The sequence below is a fragment of the Pelophylax lessonae genome (genome assembly GCF_965119305.1).
Source record: "Pelophylax lessonae genome assembly, chromosome: 9".
NCBI lineage: Eukaryota > Metazoa > Chordata > Amphibia > Anura > Ranidae > Pelophylax > Pelophylax lessonae.
Window position 1 is genome coordinate 92,983,363 of NC_138776.1, and position 21,904 is coordinate 93,005,266.

Here is a 21,904-nt window from a genome sequence, read left to right on the forward strand (position 1 = left end):
TGCAAACATAGATTGCTTTTGGTGCAGCGCAGTTTTAAAAAAAGGGTCGGAGCCTTTCCCTGCATTTCTGTGGGTAGGGAAGACCATTGAAATGAATGGGCTGCCCTACACGCAGCATGCAGCCACACAGATGTGAACCAAGAGCTTCTCAGGTTGGATGGGCGGTAAAACCACATGGTTGAGCTGATTTTGCTACCCCCAACTTTTCCCCCTTTAGCTGCAGAGGCAGCAGCTGTGGGTGTACACATGGTGTGGCTTCAGCTGGAGGTATACCCAAAACAAATGGGACTGCACTGCAACCACCCCGCAACTGTGTGCATTGCATGGTTGCAATGTGGGAATGCTGCATTTACAGGCTTAAAACAGGTGTTAAAAGACTCTGAAAGCAATCTGAGAATTGATTGCTTTTCTGAGGAGCAGCAGTCCTTGCTGCTATCACAAACAAGCCTTACAAAAGGCAGTTCTGATGGTACAGGAATAGGGAGGTCAGGATTAAAAGTAACACACACACACACATACAGACACAAACAGACACATGCATGTACACACACACACACAAACGCATGTACACAAAAACATACAGACACAAACAGACACATGTGTACACACACACATACAAACACATGTACAGTACAAACACACATACAGACACATGTACACATACACACACAAGTACACACATACAGACACGTGTACACACACGCACATGTAGACACACATGTACATACACACACACACACACATGTACACCCACACATACACATGTACACACATGCACACACACACACATATATACACACATAGTTACACACACACACATACACACACAGACACATGTATAAAGCATTTTAGCACAGTGCCTTTCTCATACTGCACTGTAGGGGGAAGCAGAGAGCACAGCACACTTCCCCTCTCTTTACTTTCACTTTTGAAGCTTACTCACAGTGCCGATGTTCAGTTCAGCAGGGCATCGGGCTCATCTGATAGCCCTTCTATCCCATGATCCCGCGGCACATCTGAGGAACACTGGTTAAGAAAGGCTGCTATAGAGGAACCCTAGAGTTCCACAGAACCCTGGTTGAGAAAGGCTGCTCTTTTGGCTGCAATGACTATAGTTTCTATAAAAGAGTCCCACAGCAATGTGGTTGGTCAGTTTATCTAGTCTTTACTCTATTAGCAAACAACCTAGCTGCCTGTGCTTTAGATCTGCAAGCACCAGAAACTAGGTACAGGAAAGCAAGATTTTGATCAGTTGCATCTGGTCAAGTGCAATGACACTCTGATGTGAAGCAGTGCTCATTCCCAAAATATACCTATCTCACACTGATGAAATGTCCCAATAAAATGAAAACAAATTGCAATCAAGGTTGACAGGTCGCAGACCCCAGGTCTTAGATTCTTCACACATGTCTAAATTGGTGAAAACACATATTATTGATAGTGCGTATGTTAAAATTCAGAAATGGATTTCATATGGGAGTTATCTTTCAGTGCGAACCATTTATTTCCCATACTGATATAACGATGACAAGTTGTGCAACATATTACATTCTACTTTCACATCAATCACTGCACTCCAATGAAGCTCACAATCTAACGCCCATATGTGCACACTAGGGCCAATGTGGGACGAAGTAAATTCATCTACCAGTATCCTTTTTATTTATAGAAAAACAGAGGTGAGACCCCTGCAGACAGGAGAAACACATACAGACTACATGTAAACGGTGCCCCTGGTGAGACTCAAGACCAGAGGTTTAGGGCTGGATTCACACTGTTCCATGTGCATGTAAAGCATATGTGTAGGTGTACATGGGCCCATATAACTTTCCATTCAGGACAAACTACACTGTTGAGCATAAAACCAAATAAATAAATGTGAATAGAAGTATTGCTTTTACTATTTAACATTATGTTAACTACCACGGTTATTATGTGGTTAGTGCTCTTGCCTTAGGGCCCATTCACCCTTGTCAATTTACATGCAGCAAAACTTAAAAAATTTTGCGTCATGGAAATGTATTTCAAGCAGAAATCTTAGTCTATGGCTGGTTCACAACTATGAAGCAGCAGTTTAGTGTGTTCTGAGAGGAAAACTAGAGTTGATTTACGAATGTGCCTTACTATGTGTATTGAATGCACATGGAAATCTAAAAATGAAAGGAGTGAGTGTAATGTCAAAGGCAACATGCTTCAGGAGTGTAAAGCTGCAAGCTATCTTGTTTTGACTTTGCTGATGTCTTTAATGAGAACATTTAGGAACATTTATAACAGCCCATTCTTTAAAAAAAAAAAAAAAAAATCAAATTACTTCCTCCTAGCTTCCTCCACTGGGAAAAAATGCATAGCCCTTAGCAAAAAACATTGATTGTCACTAAACCAAACATGAAGAATTTGTTACAACTTTCCTTTACATTTTTCAGTTGGCATATTGTGTTCTTAATAAACTGTGTGCAGCCTTAAGCTTTAGCAGCTCTGTCCATCTTCTTGGCTGCACACTAGCTCCAGGGCAGTATGGTACCTCACTTTCAGTGGAGATGAACTAGTGCAATAGAAGCACATAACAAAGGTTCAAGGACTGACTAATCCCATCTAAGCCTTCCCACAAGGTACTGATTCAGTACCAAGCGTCTTTCATTTGTCTAACGCTATTGCTGGATGTGCAAATTCCTTTTATTGTTTCTCCAGGCAAAATTCAGAATTTTGCAGATCATCTTACAGTAGGAATACTTAGAGCAATTCGACATAGCAATGAATCAAGCTTAACAGAACGGGTTTTGGAAATTGGGTAGTAGACGTGAAGTGGAGTTTGCTGTCTGAGATATATACTTTTTAAGGTTTTACTTCCCATTGTCATAAGGGTTTAAAGAATAGTGGTTATGTGCAAAGTTAAGGAAACCCGAACAACCAAACACATGAACAATGATCATTGCTTATTGGTTTCTACATGTCTTCCTATGTGTTATCTTTACCTTATGATAAACTTAGGTAGAGTTAGTTTTCAGATTTTTTTTCTTGAAGTATAAATCTAATTTATAAGATCCTTCGCAACCCAGAACATTGACTGCATTCTGGAGTTTGGTTCTTTAGATGAGTTTCCTATTCCCCCTGCATTGTAACAAAAGTTAACTATCTACATAACTAAGGAATATCCTCTACCAAAAAACTTTATTAACCCTGTATAATATTGATATTTACTGCAAAGACTGTTATTGCAATAAACCTAAATATCAGTTGGCTGTTTGGAAAATCATTTTTTATAGGACTTTGCACACCCAAACATTTGCCTGTATTTAAAGTAAACTTGTAGAAGAAAGCATGGAGGCTGCCACTGATAAATCTAAAAACACATGCTCTCTGGCCTTTATGATGTTTCAATTAATTCCCTTTCTACTTTCTAAAGTGTACCCAGAATAGGGTGCATGAACTGAGCCTTAACAGATTTGAGTCCCAATGTCCAGTTTTTCTGACTACTTTGATTTGTCCGGGCACAGTTCAGCATACCGTGCCTTGGCTTGCTTAAACTGGGATGCTTTTCAGTTGGACTCAGATCTGTGTTATTTTTAACCATGCTCAAGCATAGACTTCGAATGCTGGAGCAGATTGGATTAATTTGTGTCCACTCAGCAGTAAAGGTACAGATAATGTAAGTATGCTCAGGTTTAGGAAAATGTGAGTACAGGAAGTGTGCTTGGATCCAACATGATGTGAGCACTGGACAGTGGGGAAGGAAGGACAATCGTATTTGGCACAGTACAAGGCAACTGTGCCTTGTGTTATTACAATCTAAATCAGTTACTCAAGTATACAGATTAGGAGTGAGCTAAGGAATTAGCTCAGCCTATTTAATGGCAGGCTGACAGCGGTTGCTGCTGTTCGCATATAGCCGCACACGGTTAGCTGTGGTTTGGGACAGATTTTTGAGCCTGGATGAATCTGACTGCATCCAGGCTCTGACATCTGTCCCTATTCACAGCTAACGACTCTATGTATGGTTATATGCTGATCACATAGCCTGGTCATTCCAAAAGAGAGAATCTGCAAATTCTTTCCACAGGAACACGGAGGACGCACTAACCTGCCCATGCAACTGTTCATTGCTAGGCCCTTTTCACATGGGCAATCTGACCAGGTCGCCCTGTCATTTTTTCAGAGGAACCTGATCAAGCAGTCCATTCACCCATTTTTACACCCACCTACCTCTCATTCAGTCCGCCTTAATTAAAATAAAAGGTATCCGTCCTCCTTCATCTAGGCGGATCAGAGGGCAGTTGGGTGTAAATCGACAGCGGAATTTGTATACACCCAGGCACCCATAGAGCAGAGCAGGCTCTGTCCATGTCTTCTCTGCAGAAACTTAGTGGACACGGACCTGTCATCTGCCTGCTCTGCTTTATTCAGCAGGGAATCACCGAACAGATCCTCTACTGATCAAAACGGACTCTGCCCTGCATGAAAGGGCTTTAAGCATTCTTCCTTTTGCTTGAATGTCCACTATTTGTTACATGATGATTATTTTAGTTTAAGTGAACTGTCTACATCAACCTTTAATCTGGTTTCTGATCAGAGATTCATATTGGTATAGAAATTGTTTGTTGTGTGCAAGAAACGTTAAATATTCCACATGAAAGCAATATCTGTGTTATAAATATCGGTAACTATATGATTATGATGGGGCACTATCATAAAAAATCTTGTATTATATAAAGTATATGTGTTTCATATTTATATTAACATTCAGTATATTCATCATCCCACAATGATACTTATACTTTTCTTCACATTTACATGCAGCCCAAGCTCTCCAGTAGAAGTGTCAATAACAGCGGTTGGGACAAATTGTATTGTATAAAGACACTTTTCTGCTGGGCTGGTGTAAACAGTCACCTTGCATCATACTGGTTTGGGTGACCACAGAATACTATATATTTTCAATAGAGTTTGGAAAGTTTAAAACTTTTGTTAGGTTATAGTTGCTATCCGTTTCCCTGTTGGGAAGGATTCCTGAAGTCTCTGAGACAGGAAGTGAGGGAATGTCTCTCCAATAGGGGCGCACTTTTTATATAGAGTATGGAAGGAATACAACCTGTGAACCACAGAATACTGTGAAGTAGTTTTTAATAAGTTTTTATTAAATTTCCCAAAGATTTATTTTCCACACTTACACAACACATTTTGAGGAATGCATTCCTTGCAATATAACATGGTGTAGGTAAACATAGTGACATCGGGGTTTATTTACTAAATCTGGAGAGTGCAAAATCTGGTGCAGCTGTGCATGGTTGCCAATTGTCTTCTAACTGCCCCGGTTTTAGTAAATCTCCCCCCATGTATATATTCAGTTTCATATGCTCTCTTTAAGTTTACTGATCTAGAATAATACAGATACATTTACCAATAAAGCTTCATGCTCACAGCCTTACAAGGGGCTTACAGCATGCAGAACCTACATAATCACTCTCCTGGGAGCTGCAGTTGCCACGCACAGTGGACCATTGAGATGAATTAGCAGATGTAGCTGTATATGGTTATGCACGGAAGCATAAAGCACCTGCATGCACACAGATGTATGCTGCCAGCACAGAAAGCCCATGCACATGTGAGTACTTTACACAACCCTCCCGGATAACCCCATACTACCACATCTTCTTCTTTTTTTTTTTAAATCATTTTTATTGGGCTTTATACATAACAAAGAAGAAACATACATGTTACTGTTGTCAATCAAAAACATAGAAGGATATGCAGTACAAAGAAAGAGAAAAGCAATGACCTCCATATCAGAGCAGAAGATCAAAGGGTATAGAGTATTATAACAGCCAGAAGTACATGCCATTGCTTATGTTAGTGTGCAAAACAAAACCTTCAAACACAAATATGTCAGAACTGACAGTTATAGAAAATACAATTACTACATGTCATCATTCAAGGGTGATCCAATCTCCCCTATGGCACCCCAACGGGAACTAACTGTGCCACAGGGGAAGACCGGCCGCTACAACCAAAGAGGGAGCAACTCTAGCACTGCTACATCTTCTGATTCATCTTAGTGAGTTGCTGTATGCTGCAGCTGCAGGTCCCAGGAGAGCGATTATGCAGGCTCCAAATGTTGTACTGCCCCTGTATGGCCGTGTGCATGAAGCCTTAAAGAGCATGGCTTCACATTCTCCAACACAAAAAAGTGTAGTTTGTTTGTAAGCAACTATTAGCAGGTCCAAAACATATTTTAAGATGTACAACAAGAATTTTGCAGTCATTCAGCACTAAAACCAAGGAAATCAACTTCCACAGCACAACCTGTTACCTAGGCAGAGTTCAGGAAGCACAGAACTCTTATTGATTGGTGCTAGCCAATGATCGCATGAAAGTCTGCAATTACACAAAACACAGCTTTAACAGAACATAACATTTTTGCCATTAACTTGCTTCTGAATTTTTTTTTTTTAACTTTTCCTGTCATGCTTATTTCATGAATCAATGCAATGGTAATCAGTCACACATTTTCATTCTAAAATCTGGTTCTAGCAAACATGAATCTAATTATCTGCTACAAGTTGCTGCATTTTATGCAGTTTGCCTGCTTTAGCCTTGTTGCCCTAATGCAAATGCTTGTAAAAAAATATGTAAGTTATTTTAGAAATTTAGAAAGGTTCAGAGAACAATACAGTTTTCAAAATTTGATTCTAATATTAGAAGACATGGAATATAACAGATACAGGCAGAATGTCTTGATTAAATGTATGCATTTTTTTCCAGGTGACTATGGAATGGATATTATAAGTAAGAAAAGTTATCGGGAAGGTGGGGACTCAGCAGGAAGAAGTAAGATATGTTTATTATCTTTTTTTTACTTTATTTATTGTCAATATCCAAATACAATCATCAGTATGTTATATTCAATGGAAAAATGTACATAAGCATGAATACATAAATAGAGAAATATATTTTCTTACCACATTCCAGGACCCTGTTAACCCTCTCTTTGCAGTATGATAGTCAGGCTGCATATACAGCAATATGCAACCTGACTGTTATACTGTAAAGAGAATGGAAGGGAAGGAATTGGACTTTATTGGCACCGGTATTAAAATTGTATGCACCCAAACTATCTGACTGTTATACTGTCGTCTTTTTTTTTTTTTTTTTTTTTTACGTGCTTTAGCAACTATTAAAAAACAAATCTTATGTTGTCAACATATAGGAAAGTTGGGCCATAGCTATCAGTAATAAAAAGCAAATTCATCATTGTATATACAGCCTGACTGCATTACAGTTATGAATTAAATATATAAAGAGGGTTCAATTGGGCTTTAAATTGGGATAATACATAGTAATTTTATAATGCTTCAAAAACAGTGATATAATCAATAGGTTTTATAATACATTTTGGTAATCTGTATGTATATTGCAATGAGGTTAGAGTATAATAAAAATTGCTTCATTCATGTTAGGGAAAAGTGAGAAGTGGTTGTAAATAATTTGCTATTTAGGATCATCTGATTGTTTTTCAGCCTATTCCGAATCCGTAACAACTTCATCAAGACTAGTGTCACTACCACCAAGTAAGTCATGGTGTTAGCATTGTGAATGTAGTGTGCGTTACGTGTTATATAAATATTTATATTTACATAATTTATATAAATTCTCTCTCTTTCTCTATTTTAATTGTATTTTCTTTTTCTACAAAATAGTAGTTTGTTACTTTGTGACTATAAATGATTATGGGTTGGTGAATGGGGTTGTGAAAGCTCTTTCATCATTGTGTTGTAACAGAAGGAGCAAACGCTAGTGGTTCCAAAATCTCATACCAGGTGGGAGGAGGTGGTGGGGAAAAGAAGACCCTGGTACAAAGCAGCACTAGTTACGTCACATCAGGTATGTATTGGGGCTTTTATGTTATTATTTGATATTATTTAAATATATTACAAATTGTATGTAGAAATCAGCTTGGGCGTCTTCCAAACTCATCTATAACCTGAACACTGAACTCTCACATTTTCCTACTCCAATGAGCTGCGGGCCAGTCATTTCTCCGCCTTGCAGCTCACTGGAGTACTAAAATGAGGGTGTTTAGAGTTCAGGTTATAGATGAGTTTGGAGGACATCCAAGCTGATCTCTAATTGTGAGTGAAACCTATAAAAAACAATTTTCAGTATTGCATTTACTATGGTATAGGATATCATCTGCAGGAAATGTGAATATTTAAAGTGTATCTAGGACCAAAACTTTTTTTTTTAGTTTTAGATGAAGTAGGCAATGGTTTGAACTCCTATCTCCGTTCAGGAGATTTCCCATTACTTACTGTCCCTAAAACACATCAGGAAGTCAGTAGAAATGCATCTAAAGTGAGGGAATGTCACTGCTTAGTTGTCAATAGAAAAGGTATCCCCATCTGAATATTTCCCTTATCTCATGTTTGAGTGACAAACATACTGTTTTGGATTTTCAATGAGTTTTTAGTCCTAGTCACATTGGTCACCAAGACAAAAAGAAAGGTTAAATGGATATGTCAAGGGCAGAAAGGTTAAATGGATATGTCAAGGGCATATACATAGACAGAAGCAAAGACCTGCAAAATTTGGCTAAAGATATATTTATATGACAATCTGCATATAGGCAAGGTCTTTTTTTAATTAGTATTTTCAAATGATCAAGAAATAGAATGCATGGGGGTGACATTCTCTATTTTGGCCAGTAGATGGTGCAGGCGTTCTGGGAAACAAAATGCCTATGAATCCCCCTAGGGGCTGTATATAGTACTTCACTCTTGACAATGAAAACAGCTGTAGGCTGTATATATATATATATATATATATATATATATATATATATATATATATACAGTATATATATATATATATATATATATATATATATATATACTGTATATCCAATATATATATTAGGACACAATGGCCTGCCTAGCATAATGTACACACATGTTAAAAATAGAAATTACATAAAAAATAATAAGAAGGAAACAGTTCTATTTAAAAAAAGAAAGGACAATAAACAAAAGATGAAAAGTGATTTATTTTAATGCAATGTATCAATATGTTTACAATACTAACAAAAGGTATCAAAATCCAGCTACAGGTGGCAGCTCAAAAGTTAATCTTAGCACCTCGGGATCAAGATACGCCCAGTCCCCCAATTCTACCCTCTCAGTTTCACCAAACTCCACATTCGATAGGAAGGCCTACGTTTCCAGTTCTCGCCAAGCGGGTTATGAAGGTAAGGGCCATTCCAAATTTCCAGTAGACTAAACTATGTACATTTCAGACAGTTCCATTTTCCTATTTGGATCTGCCAGTTAAATGAATCACAATATGGATTTCTTTTCAACTGTAGGAAGTTCCAGTGGGAATTCTTCACCGGAATACACAAGAAAAGATATGGGTAAGTTTAGCTTTGTAATTTAAAATCATTTGAAATACTTGACCGAGATGTACAGTGACTTCAAAATGAATTAAAATTAGTGACCTAATGCTGGTAGTGATCCTCCTAAAATATTTGCATCAATAGTGAATTAACTCTAAAAAGTAGGGTGCCTTGCCCTGGGTAATTTATCTTATTTATTCTTTATAATATTTTTGTTTTCTTTTAACAGCATCTTCTTCCACTAGAGGGCGCACTCAGAGCAGAGGTGAGTACATGATTAGGACATGGATAGAAGCCAACAAGATCATGTAAAATAATCTACCTTCAGTCTTTGTACAGTTATTGTTGGTTTAATCATGACAGTCAAACAGCATCTCTATCCATTGTAAGGGATGCAAATTCAGTCATAAGCAGTTCAGCCACATAAAATCTAAAAAGTATTTACCCAAAAGAAAAGACATGTTAACATTTACAATTTACACTTAAAGAGACCCTGTCACAAACTTTTAAAAGATGCAAATAAAGGCACATAAAAATCCAGTATTTTACATGCTTAGATGCAGTGGTTTTCTTTTCCATTTAGAAGTTTTTATTCAATTGATTTGTTTCGGGGTCTTCAAACTATGGCCCTCCATTTGTTCAGGAACTACAATTCCTATCATGCCTAGTCATGTCTGTAAATGTCAGAGTTTCCCAATGCCTCATAGGATGTGTAGTTCCGTAACTGCTGGAGAGACGTAGTTTGAGGATCCCCGGTCACTAGTCAATTCCCTAGTTTAGAACTTTCCCTCTTGCTCATCATAACTGTCTCCTTTCCTGGAGTGTTTAATTACTGTCTGTGCAATGCTTCTCTGCCCCTTCCTTCACCTCCCTACATAACCATAAAAGAAGCAAAGGGGAATATTATAGAGTGTCACTAAGTGATGACTCTGAGACTGCTGGGGCTGCTAACATCACATACGGAATGGCAGTCTTAGGGCTTAAAATATATAAAATACATAAAATATGTTAAACACACATATAATCATATGGGAAGATTTTTGTTAACATTAATGGCCTGACAAAAGGTTATCTTTACCTACTTTGGGTGAATATGTCCGATTTTATAGTTATTTTATGCTCATTATACAGCATATTATTTTTTATTTTGAAGAGCAGCTACATATATATAAGTATTATATGATATTTTACTTTTTTATACATGCATGGGGATTTACATATAAATTTGTTATTGGTCCTTTAGAGTTTTTATAGCCAAGAATAATCATATATATATAGAAAGAATATCCAAAGCAAGTTCATTTTTTTGCTTTTTATCTTTTACGCTTTTCAATATTCATTTAATTATTGTGTGCTTTTACAGAAACTGAAATCCGCACTCGGCTGCAGAGCGCATCACCCTCCACAAGATGTGAGTGTTTATGTCTATTTGTCATTTTTGTGTATCACTAACATAGAACAAGCACTCATTTAAATGGTATGGAATTTTTAAGATATCTTCTTTCTAAGGAGTTTTATCTCTTTGACAGTTTACACATTTTATACATGTGAAGTTTAGGATTTAGACAAGAAATGTAAACCAGTACATAGCTTTTTATGTGCTGACAAATATAAACGATATACCCATAGTTGTGTAAAATACACGAGTGTTTCTGATACCTGTTCTAGATTGGAACAAACAGAAAAATCATAAAATGTGAAAAAGACACAGCACACAGAGGTTGATTTACTAAAGGCAAATGGGTTGTTCACACTGTAAGGGAAATTTCACTTTGCAAGGGACTTTTTCCCTTACTTTAGTGAATGTGGTTAAAATTCACTATGCAAAGAATATCCAGTCATGAGCAATGAAAATGAAAAAAAAAACACTTTGCTTGCACACTCTACAATGGTGGTCAGTGATTTACCTCATTCACTAAGCTAAGTAAAAAATCCTTGTAAAGTGAACAGCCTATTTGCATTTAATTAATTTAACCCCACAGTGTGCAAATACTCAATGAAGACACATCACACAAATATGGGAGAGAGTGATCTATATCCAAAAATACTACATTAGGTATTTAAAAGGCAATACAAAGTGAAGTGATGGAGAAACACAAAGCAGCCCACCAGAAACCTTATTCTATAGATAACTGCAACTTGTAAAGTTTTATATTTGGTCAGCTTTATGACAGTTGGTCACACTATATTATGGAATGTCCACCTTTTTGTAAGTGATTAAACTGATTTGTGTATGTCTCCTTTTCCTTCAGGGACAGAACTCGACGATGTGAAGAAACTGCTGAAGGGAGGCCGTTCCACCAGTGTCAGCCCCACCAGATCCCCAACCAATACCCTTCCCATCCCTAAGAAAGCGACTGTGGAGACGAAGATAGTAACAGAAAGCTCTCAGTCAGGTAAGGGTCTGAGACAGCACTGTGCATGCCTTTCACTATCATGAGATGCACTGATTCTAATCAGTGGTTTCTCCATACAGCTTCAGGGTCATATGACACCACCATCTTAGATTCAGCACTCCCATCATACATGTGGACCTCCACGCTTCCTGCAGGGTCATCTATGGGCGGATATCACAACAACATGAACGGCATGGCCTATGGGTCTTCTATGATGAATGCCCAGTCCTCAGGATCAGGTAGATTTATAAAAGAAAAAAAAATCGATTAACTGACCAATCTACGCCTATGGCTTCTGCTTTTTTTTTTTTACATTTGCCTCTTTATGATTTTTCTTTTTAGTATTTGGAATTCCCAACAATCTGGCCCCCAGCTCTCCTACCTTACATTCAGGACTTTCCTCCTCCTCTGCAGGTAAATGGCTTACTTTATTTTTATATAAATCTTTTTTTTTTTTTTAATTTTTGATGATGATACAAGAGAAAAAAAATACACAGCTTCCAAAATAGCTTTGCAAAAGTAAACCTGTCTTGCGCGTAAGTAATTTAATCTGAACATGTGATAAAAACTTCATAAACAGAGGCTTCCTTCAGCAGACTGATCAGCAGATCCAGAGATATAGGAAGATTAATCAGCAAATCTTATCTTTTCCTACTTAAACTTCCCATCTCCCCAGCCTCTTTATTTGTCCTATGGTGTGATAGGCAGCTCCAATGACCAATATTGAGTGCTGGTGGGCAGGACCAAGCTCAAGTTTTAAATAGAAAGTCAAGATTGGCCTATAATTATATTTATATTTAGTGATCTTAGTATCTCTCTAGTCAGTTCATACAAAATGTTCAGTTTTGTTTCTATGTTTTTGGAGGAACCAGCCTCAACTTCTTGTGCCTCTTGGGGACTTTGATGGGAAAAGTCCTGGCTTTTAAATTCCCAGATCCACCTGCTATTGCCATTATTAGGGAGTCCTACACTACCTGTCAGATTTGCTTAAAGTGGAAGTAAACCCCCCTATCGTTTTCAGCCAAGGAAGCTGCCATCTTAGCCTCCATTTAATTTGCAACTGCCTTGATGCTGCACATGTGATAAGTTATGCCACCAGCCATTGGATGGTCTGACAGTTTGGTTGAGAGCACAACCAATGTGACAGCTAGCATTTCCGGCATGCCGGGAATATTAACTCTTTTTTGAAACTATCAAATCGATGGGTTTACTTCCGCTTTAATATGACATTGATGAAATAACAGAGAGAAGATTGAGATTCCTCTTGTTGCCATATGATGTAGAGACACATCTAGGATCTCCAGAGGATAGATGCCACTACCAACCTCCCTGAAAAGTATGAGAAAACAGTATTTGACTCAACTCACTAGCATCTATCTATAAACAAAATATTAGAAATGGTCGGACCACCCAATAAATAGTAGCACCAAATGAACTACATGGATACATGATATGAAATAAAAAAATATTTTTTGTATATATAACTTGTTTCTGTTTGTTTTCCAACACAGTATTCGGTGTTCAAAATAATTTGGCCCCATTACAAGCTCACGGTCACGGAGCTACATTAGCTGCAGGTCCCCTTGTCAACAGCGCAGTCACATCTGCAACTTCAGGTTTGTGCTCATCGCTCAGTTCTCTGCTCAGTCATTGATTGGACTATGACTATATTCATGTGGGTGATTTTTTTAATTCAGGAGGATATGGCGTGCAGAAGAATATCACACAAAATACACAAAGCGCAGGTGGAGTCGGCAGCACTGTCACCTCATCAGCTGGTGAGTTTCTCTGATTTGATGTTGAATTGAAGGATCTTTAAAGAACTTTCCTGACATACATTGTTTACTATAATGCACACCTGTAAGGTAGTAAGAAATATGAAGCAATCAACGAGGAGGGGGGGAAAGATTGGCACTATGATGGATTCTTGAAACAGTAAAGGTTTATTTTTACTCTATCATGTTTGCAGCCAACTCTAGTAATTTGTGCCTACATGCTGTATATCTACTACTTAGGACTGTAGTTACCATAAAAATAATTGTGGAATAGGTGTCCCATAGTTACTATAGGTAAAACAAAATCACACAAAACTATTTTTCCTTCCTCTTGTTTGTTGGTCTGTCCATTTACAAATTGAATGTAACTATAAAATAGATGCCATGCTTCCTTCAATAGTGTAGTATGGCATAAGTGTTCACAAGAATACTTACATCATACATAAGGATAATATAGTAAATAAAAAATAAAATAATATAGTAAATAAAAAATAAAATAAAATAAATACATAAGTATAATAGTGGAAATTAATGGTACAGAAGGGTAATATGTAAGTCAAGATAAGTAAAACATGACAAGGGCAGTGTCCCCATGACTTCACTGCCTTCTTTGGAGAATAGCATAGTTTTCCGAATCTACAACTGCACCTTAAAATATTACTAAAGGCAAAACCTTTTTTTTTTTTTTTTTAGTTTTAGATGGAGTGGAGAGGGATTAGAACACCTATTAGGTTTTATTCCCACCTGTGCCCCCGTTAGGGAGATTTACCCTCTCTATTTATCCTGTTTACCATTATCGTTGAGTGTAAAAGAAAATGCCAAGTTTTTGGTTGCCCAGAAAAGTTACAGAGGAGAAATCTTCCAATGGGGACACTACATCTGGTGACCTAGTGGGCTCAAGGAATTACCTTAATTTGCAGGGATTTCCTCTCACTTCTTGTTTTGGCTATGGGACAGGAAGTGAGGGTAAATCTCCCCAATGGGTCACAAATGGGGAAAAAAAAACTAACAGGAGTTATAAATCTCCCTCACTCTATCATAAAAAATTGCCTACAGTTCTACTTTATATTTCATATTTTTTTCCCTGTTAGAATATTTATTGAACGTTTTCAAATGTGATCTAACAACATCACTATGCTTTACAGAGGTAAACATGGAATTGAACATGGGCATATACATCTCAAGTGAAAGGCATAATAGTCATAAAAACAATAGAAATGTGTAGAAACCAGGGGGGGTATAGGATTAATAGAGTAGCCCCCTAGGGATTCCCAAGCCGTGGTAGGGGTCATATATTTGGTACAACTGTTCCCTTGTATCCACACTCCAAAATGGTCTCAATGGACCTCAGTATGTTGAAGACTTGAGGGTAAAGTTTGCTCTTACAGTTGCCATAGCATACTAGTTGGTGAGTATATCTTTGTGTGTAAAGAGAGGAAGTTAATATGTATTTTTTCCCTCCATTCTTTTCAGTAACCAGCAGTAGAACTCAAGGTGAAGAAATCCTCAGCAAAGATTACAAGTTCCTTCTGCTGGAGAAGGAAAAATCACCCGCTAAGAAGGATGGAGACATGCTGATAATGTCCAAAGACAGCGGAAAGGTCTTTACAGCTGCTAGCATTGCCAGTGCAGGTATTTAGCACAATCTCGCCAATCATATAATATATACAGAATACAGTGTACAGTGCAGCAATTCTTACCAACAAATCAGAATTATTCTTTCTTTACTTTAAACTGATGAAATCTGAATGTGATTGGAACTGTTTATAAAATTAACCTCTTAGATATGACAAAGATAAAGAGGGCCAGACAAGCCAGATGGACTCAAATCAGCTGCTGATAGATGTTTTATTATACATCCGGTATCTACATCCAGTTCAATATACATTATCATGCAGAAAAGACATTAATACTATGGTCTCTAGATCCCTGACCGATGATCTACTCGAGTGATACCTTCCTAAAAACCTTTGAGTCTTCCACCTCTGGCTCCTATAGCCTGTCCTAAATTCAAATTAATTTTACATATAACACCAAAACTGTCTCGTATTTCCCTTTATTGTACAAAGATTATACAAAAATACCACAGTAAATGGTAAAACTGTCACACTACAACACTTTCTTTTACCCCCCCCCCCCATCACTGTATACCTGTACATAAACCTTTCAATTTGTGATACATTATTAAATCATAAGCCCTGGTAAACAAGGTATATTCTTACCCCTAGAAAGATGTTGGCTGTCTATCTCTTTTATCTAATTTTGGAATAAATCTACATCTGGACATTTACATTTTTGGTGTGGTGCTTCGATCTTTTTATCTTTCAGTCACAAGTCAGAGGAATAGGAATAGTTGAGATTCTTTCGGATGGAGAAGCTGTTGCTCTTAATCCAGATGTTTAAATTATATTTTATAAATCTTACAATGAAAGGCCCTAGGGTCCTAGTGCATTCATTTAAATTTCTCCAAGCAATAAAAACCTGAAATGGGCTCTAAATATTCCTAATTCTACCCAAAACAAAAAAAAAAATATTCTTAGTACAGTGCAGCTATATGTGGCCTATGTGAATGCTGCCTTAGGCTTTCTACACATGAGGGTCCGAAGCACAGAGCACATGAGCTCATATCTGAACTTCCTATTGACAGGTCATACTGTGGCACCCTTCTAAGTGTGTACCTGGCGTCCAAATTGAATGCAACTATTTATATGGACCCTAAAACTATGGTGTCCTTTTATGAAACCGAGATGAGCAGAGATCCTGCTGATCGCAGCTCATTTCCAATCTTTATTGGTTTATGAAACAAAGATGATCGGGGGAGAACATGTTCTCCGCTGATCATCTCTACAGAATCTGTCATTGACTGACACAGAAACAGCCAGGTTATGAAGCTGCGATCTCCGCACTTCACTGGTGATCTGTGCCAGAATTCACACTACCGGATTCACCAGCCTGGAGGTGGTGAATTCGGGGAGAGAAGACAGAATCGGAGGAGAACTGAGGGGGGAAAAGGAAGATTATCGACTTCCTTCTTCCTCGTTCAGATCCCCCAACACAGTAATCATGTCCCCCTGCCATATTTATGTATATATGTATATATATACACACATACATGTATATATATATTTAATGTGTGTGTGTATATATATATATATATATATATAAAATGTATGTGTGTGTATGCAGTATATATTTATATTTATGTAGGGGGACTAATTATTTTATTAACATTAGTGGGGGTCGAACGCATGTGTACTCAGCAGTGATAATCTATCACTGCTTTTTACACGGTTTCTCGTACTGTAATCTCGCTTTGTCTCACGAGATTACAGGTGGCCCATTCCCTTGTACACAGATCTCGGCCGTTCTCCGAGGAAAAACGTCTCCTCTGATCACCCTGTGAGAACTGAAGTTCTCCGCTTCATAAAAAGGGTGCCAGAGGGGATAATTTTCCCCGGAGAACTGCTGAGAAGTGAACGGTGAAAAAAATTCACAGTTTCATAAATGGACACCTGAATGTAGTTCTTTTTATAATTTGTTTTCAACAAACATTATTACTACACTTCATAGGTATATAATGCATCTTCTCAGTAACTTGAATTTGAGGCTTTGATGTTGTTTATGTGCACACCAAGGTTACACATAGAAAACCTTTCAAATCATCACATTGTTTGGATATTTTTCCAGGTTCATATGGTGAAGAAGCTCTAAAGAAAGAAAAAACTATAACAACCAGTATGGACACCTCATATAGAACAGAGGCTAATGGTAATTAATGTGTTCTTCCCCTATATTTCAATTGGAATGACAGTAATATAGACTAACACGTATGATGTTTTTTCCTAGGAGGCCTAAAGACCAAAGACAAAGCAACATATGCAGGTAAGGAATCTTCATTTATTAATTTATGCATTTTATTTCTTATATGTCTATGTATATTACCTGATGTTGTAAAAATGTACAGCAGTCATGTACTTCCAAGACTCTGTATTTTTTTAAATTCAGTTGTTAAACTAAGGAATGTCTTAAACAGACAGGGATAAAATAATACATAAGTTAAAAGCATAATTCTATTAGTATTAGAATAGTTCATAAAGTACATATAAACAAGCAGCTTGCAAAGTGCCTAATTCATATGTATTCATAATGCAGATATTACCTCCTTGTAAAGTCTACTACTGAGAAATCTACTGAGAAATCTAAGATTTTGAAAGACCCTTTACCCATGAAATGGTTAAAGCGATATTAAACCCTCAACCAAAAATGAATTTATTATAGCTAACAATATTTAAATATGGTGGCTGCATTAGTTCTCTTTTTTAGGCTTTTCCCTCTTTGTTTTCACCTGGTGATCTGGCCAGTATCACATCTCTTTTATTAGAGTGCCCCCACTCTGGATGAAGGAGCACAGCATTGGACAGCAGCATTGTCAGTCTGTGGGTAGGGGAGTTTTAGACAAACTTTAAAAACACTAACAAATTGAAAGCAAACTGCAGCTAATATTTAATAAGCTGTTACATCAAAGAGTTTTTCCTTTTGAAACAAATGTTTTTACATAAATAAATAAAACTGATAAATTGTAAGCACCCCTGTGAGTGTAAAATGGTTTACCTCATCACTTTTTTTTTTTATATATTTTGCTGGATAGATTGTTCTGTTGAAAAACAACAGACTTAATGGCCAGATCACTAGGTGAAAATAGAAGAAAGAAAGCCTAAAAAATAAAATAAATCCAGCCAGCATGTTTAAGTATTGGGTTAGCTGCAATATCATAAATGTTTGCTTTTGGGTTTAATGCCGCTTTATTTTACAGGCAATAGTCTGGCATTTCATGAGATGGAGTCTCAGAAATAACCCCCAATGCCTAGAGGTTTCTGATCCCCTAAGTAGCAAGGCTAAAAAACATAGAAAATATGGTGTTTAATTTTTCCTATCTATCATCATTGAAATCTCTAACCATGTGTTTAGTTTCTAGTGCTTGCCTATGACTTTAAAGCTGCTTCTTTTTCTTTTCTTAATATATTCATTATTGCTTGTTACTCACCACAGAGATACACCGGGTAGATGGCTTGAAGTCCGCCAATGATCAGTATGTTGAAAGGCAAGATAGTGGAGTGGATGGAGCCTGTGGACCATGTGCCACCTGCTGCAAATGGTGGATGTGGGCGCTTGGGTTAATCCTTGGACTGTTATTCCTTTTGGGATTGCTCTTTGGACTGATCACTCTATGTAAGTAATCATTTCGTTTGCTGTACTATTATGCCAAAACAGGACATACAGCTCACAAAATAAAATGTATTTCCCAAATAATGAACAAATTAAACTTTTAAAAGGAGACTATAATCAAAGTTTTTTTAGACCTTGAAAATAGATCAGCTTGGTATGAATAATCATATGAGTGTATAGTTTAATTTTTTAGTAATATATTTGTTCATTGAGGCAGATTGAGGCAGCCATGATGCCATGGAGGCAGATGCAAGCTCTGCTTCCTGCTTTACAATTTAACACAGTGTTTTTTCTTTACTGCTCCTTCACACAGTGAAAGAGTATAAGTCAGCCGACTCTCTTTAAAGAATGCACTCCCCAAGGGGGGCTGAGATCTTATTCAACAGTTGTTAAAGTGGAACTAATCTGTATCTAAGCACCACAAACTGAAAAGGCTAATACATTCATTTCTAATATTCAAAGCCACCCATCCATTCATGTTTCCATGCTTTATTTTGTTGAGAAATCACTTCCCCTAACATTTCTAGCTGTGACCATCTTGAGGAAGGGCAAATGTTTCATGTAGCATTTACTTCCTGGAATCCATCTGCCTTTAGGTCAAGCATACAGACAGGAGAGTGTGCAGGAGAAAGCATATCCTCCCCACCTGTTTCGGTGACATCTTTAAAATGTTGCTCACTGTTTGCTCCAGTGACAATGGTCACAAGGATTGATAAAAAGGGGGAATCTACCCAGTGGGAACACAAACAGCAATAAAAACCAGGGATTCCAACCCTTCCTTACTCTATCCAAAACTAAATAAACATTTTTGCTCTAGATATATATATATATATATTTTTTCTTCCAAAAGAATTTTTTTTAATAAAAAGAAACAAAGAATACACAGCGTAAATCATGTACAAACGATATCATAAACAGAAATTCTTACTCAAGAGTCCAGCAATACATTTCAAAGAGCACGTGGTCATACAAGTAAAAGTAAACATATGCGGTGAGGCTATGACGAATAACATTTTACAAAAGTTGTGATACACATTGTATGTGGATTAAGTAGGAACTACGGAAATCCAAGTATATGATATATGATAATAAGAATTCTCTCTCCGTAGAGATCAGTAGTGTTCCTTTAAAACTCACCTATAGGGGTTTCAAGAGAGTAAGTTTCTGTAATCAATAATTAACAAGTTGTGAGAAGAGCTGTGTAAGTAGAGGTGGCGGGGGCGTAGGGTCGCCCGGCGCGAAGGGCAGTCGCCCCACGGCCTCCACCACTAGGAAGCTTAGTTACATGTGAATATGGGGGGTAATCAACTGGGGGTCTAGATATACTTTTATACGTATATGATAACTCATTTGACCTGGTATCCTGCCCGAACAGTATTGCTGTAATTCTGCAGCCAATAAGTATACCTTTACACAGTACATAAAGTGAAATTGGATTGTTTTGCACATAATTGTAGACTTAAGGAAATCACCAGCACAAATGTGGATTTAAAATGTATAATTTATTACCACTTAGGGCAAGATGTGAAGAATTTGAGGCAACGCGTAGACAATTTGGAAGGCTCTGGCAGTGCATTGGGACGATTGGAAGCTGGTCCTGTATTACGCTCGGATATCAACTTAGCCGGTTCAATTCCTGCTGGTGGCACAATTGCCGGTCTATCTAAAGATGAAGTCTGGTCCTATGTAAGGGAGAGGATGTTGGCAGAAAGAGGTAATTGTTTAATAGTTTTGTGTTTTAGCGAAACATTCTACCAATTAAAGAAATAAGCTTTTGTGGCAAGGACTAAAAATCACAGCTGCCATCACTGTCCCCTGGGGTTTTCCCACAGTGATCTTAGGCACTTAGGTATATAATGCTACAAAGAAGCTGAGAATGGAAATCCACCAGAGTACCAATGTTAACCACAAATAAGCATTCATACACAATGTTTTATATTCAAACTACTTTAAATGTAGCATAGGTTATACATACTACTGCACTTTCTTCGATTTATATTCATATTGTTTTTTCAATAATCTTTTGTTTTTTCAAATGTTTCACTAATTTAAACATTTCCCAATTGCTGCAGGAAATATTGCTGGTTTGAAGGGTGAACCTGGACCGAAAGGTAATTATTTGTTTTGAAATTGCTGTATTTAGTTTTATCTCAATTCTAAGAACTACAAGGTGCAAGAGTAGCATATATTTTTTGAACAGCATAAAAACATTGTTTTAATGGTAATATTATGATTTGACATAATATAAAAATAATAATGGAATTATTATTAATAATATGTATGTATGTATTATTTTTATTAGTCATATATTTATATTTTATATTTATATTGGGTAGAGCTTTACACAGAGCCATACATTGTTACCAAAAAAAGAATAATAACTATAAAATGGACAAAACAGGGAACAAACATATAAGACCTTGCTCAAATAGTCTACTGTCTAAAAGGCGATATGGAATAATACAAAAGACACAATATGTCAAAGCCCTGTGTTGTATTTTGCTCTCATATATGTGTGAATATTTAATCTGCAGGTGATTCTGGAATGCAAGGAGAGAAAGGTTAGTGATCTGTTGCATGTCTGCCCTATCTGGCCTATGTTTCATAACAAGAAATATCTATAGAAGTTATATTTAACATAAAAATCAGGTGAAGTGAGCGCAAATGTAGCCTTGTGGTATGTTCAAATAATAACAGGGCAGAAAGGGGACACATTAAAATTTTTAAAGTGATTGTAAACTATCACCTTGTAAAACAACCCAATTAAGTTTAAAATAGAAATGGGAGCCAAAACATTTTTGTAAGTAAAGATATAAAAAAAACATTATAAATACCTTTTTCCCTTTTTTTTTTATAAATTATCACATTCCCTTTGTTCTCAGCTGCATAAGAGCTGGGGGAGGAGAAGCAGCAGCACACTGCACTGAGCTTGCCAGTGAATGGCTGTGCAGCGGGGACATGCCAGGACAAGTCTGATCATTGGAGGAGAGTACACTAAGTTCCTAGCAGAGCTAGAGAAATAACCAGGGTGTACTCTGTTGCTTAGTGTGATCAGTTTTTAATAGGAAAAGAAGGGGACTAGCAGGAACACCGGGGATTTCACATAAAGGAAGCAATACAAAGAG

The 21,904-nt window shown here is 37.1% G+C and overlaps 1 protein-coding gene across 1 annotated transcript in view; it reads left to right on the top strand.

Moving 5' to 3' along the window:
* COL17A1 (collagen type XVII alpha 1 chain) overlaps positions 1 to 21,904 on the top strand; it is a 62,484-nt gene that overhangs the window by 6,447 nt on the left and 34,133 nt on the right. The window contains exons 2-20 of the mRNA XM_082267349.1: positions 6,757 to 6,822; positions 7,512 to 7,562; positions 7,774 to 7,875; positions 9,092 to 9,235; positions 9,353 to 9,400; positions 9,612 to 9,647; positions 10,746 to 10,793; positions 11,635 to 11,778; positions 11,859 to 12,017; positions 12,121 to 12,192; positions 13,290 to 13,394; positions 13,476 to 13,556; positions 15,027 to 15,185; positions 17,241 to 17,321; positions 17,400 to 17,435; positions 18,603 to 18,782; positions 20,296 to 20,493; positions 20,852 to 20,890; positions 21,314 to 21,340. Of these exons, the coding sequence (XP_082123475.1) occupies positions 6,768 to 6,822; positions 7,512 to 7,562; positions 7,774 to 7,875; positions 9,092 to 9,235; positions 9,353 to 9,400; positions 9,612 to 9,647; positions 10,746 to 10,793; positions 11,635 to 11,778; positions 11,859 to 12,017; positions 12,121 to 12,192; positions 13,290 to 13,394; positions 13,476 to 13,556; positions 15,027 to 15,185; positions 17,241 to 17,321; positions 17,400 to 17,435; positions 18,603 to 18,782; positions 20,296 to 20,493; positions 20,852 to 20,890; positions 21,314 to 21,340 (1,765 nt within the window). The 5' untranslated portion in view covers positions 6,757 to 6,767. The remainder of the gene's footprint in view (positions 1 to 6,756; positions 6,823 to 7,511; positions 7,563 to 7,773; positions 7,876 to 9,091; positions 9,236 to 9,352; positions 9,401 to 9,611; positions 9,648 to 10,745; positions 10,794 to 11,634; positions 11,779 to 11,858; positions 12,018 to 12,120; positions 12,193 to 13,289; positions 13,395 to 13,475; positions 13,557 to 15,026; positions 15,186 to 17,240; positions 17,322 to 17,399; positions 17,436 to 18,602; positions 18,783 to 20,295; positions 20,494 to 20,851; positions 20,891 to 21,313; positions 21,341 to 21,904) is intronic.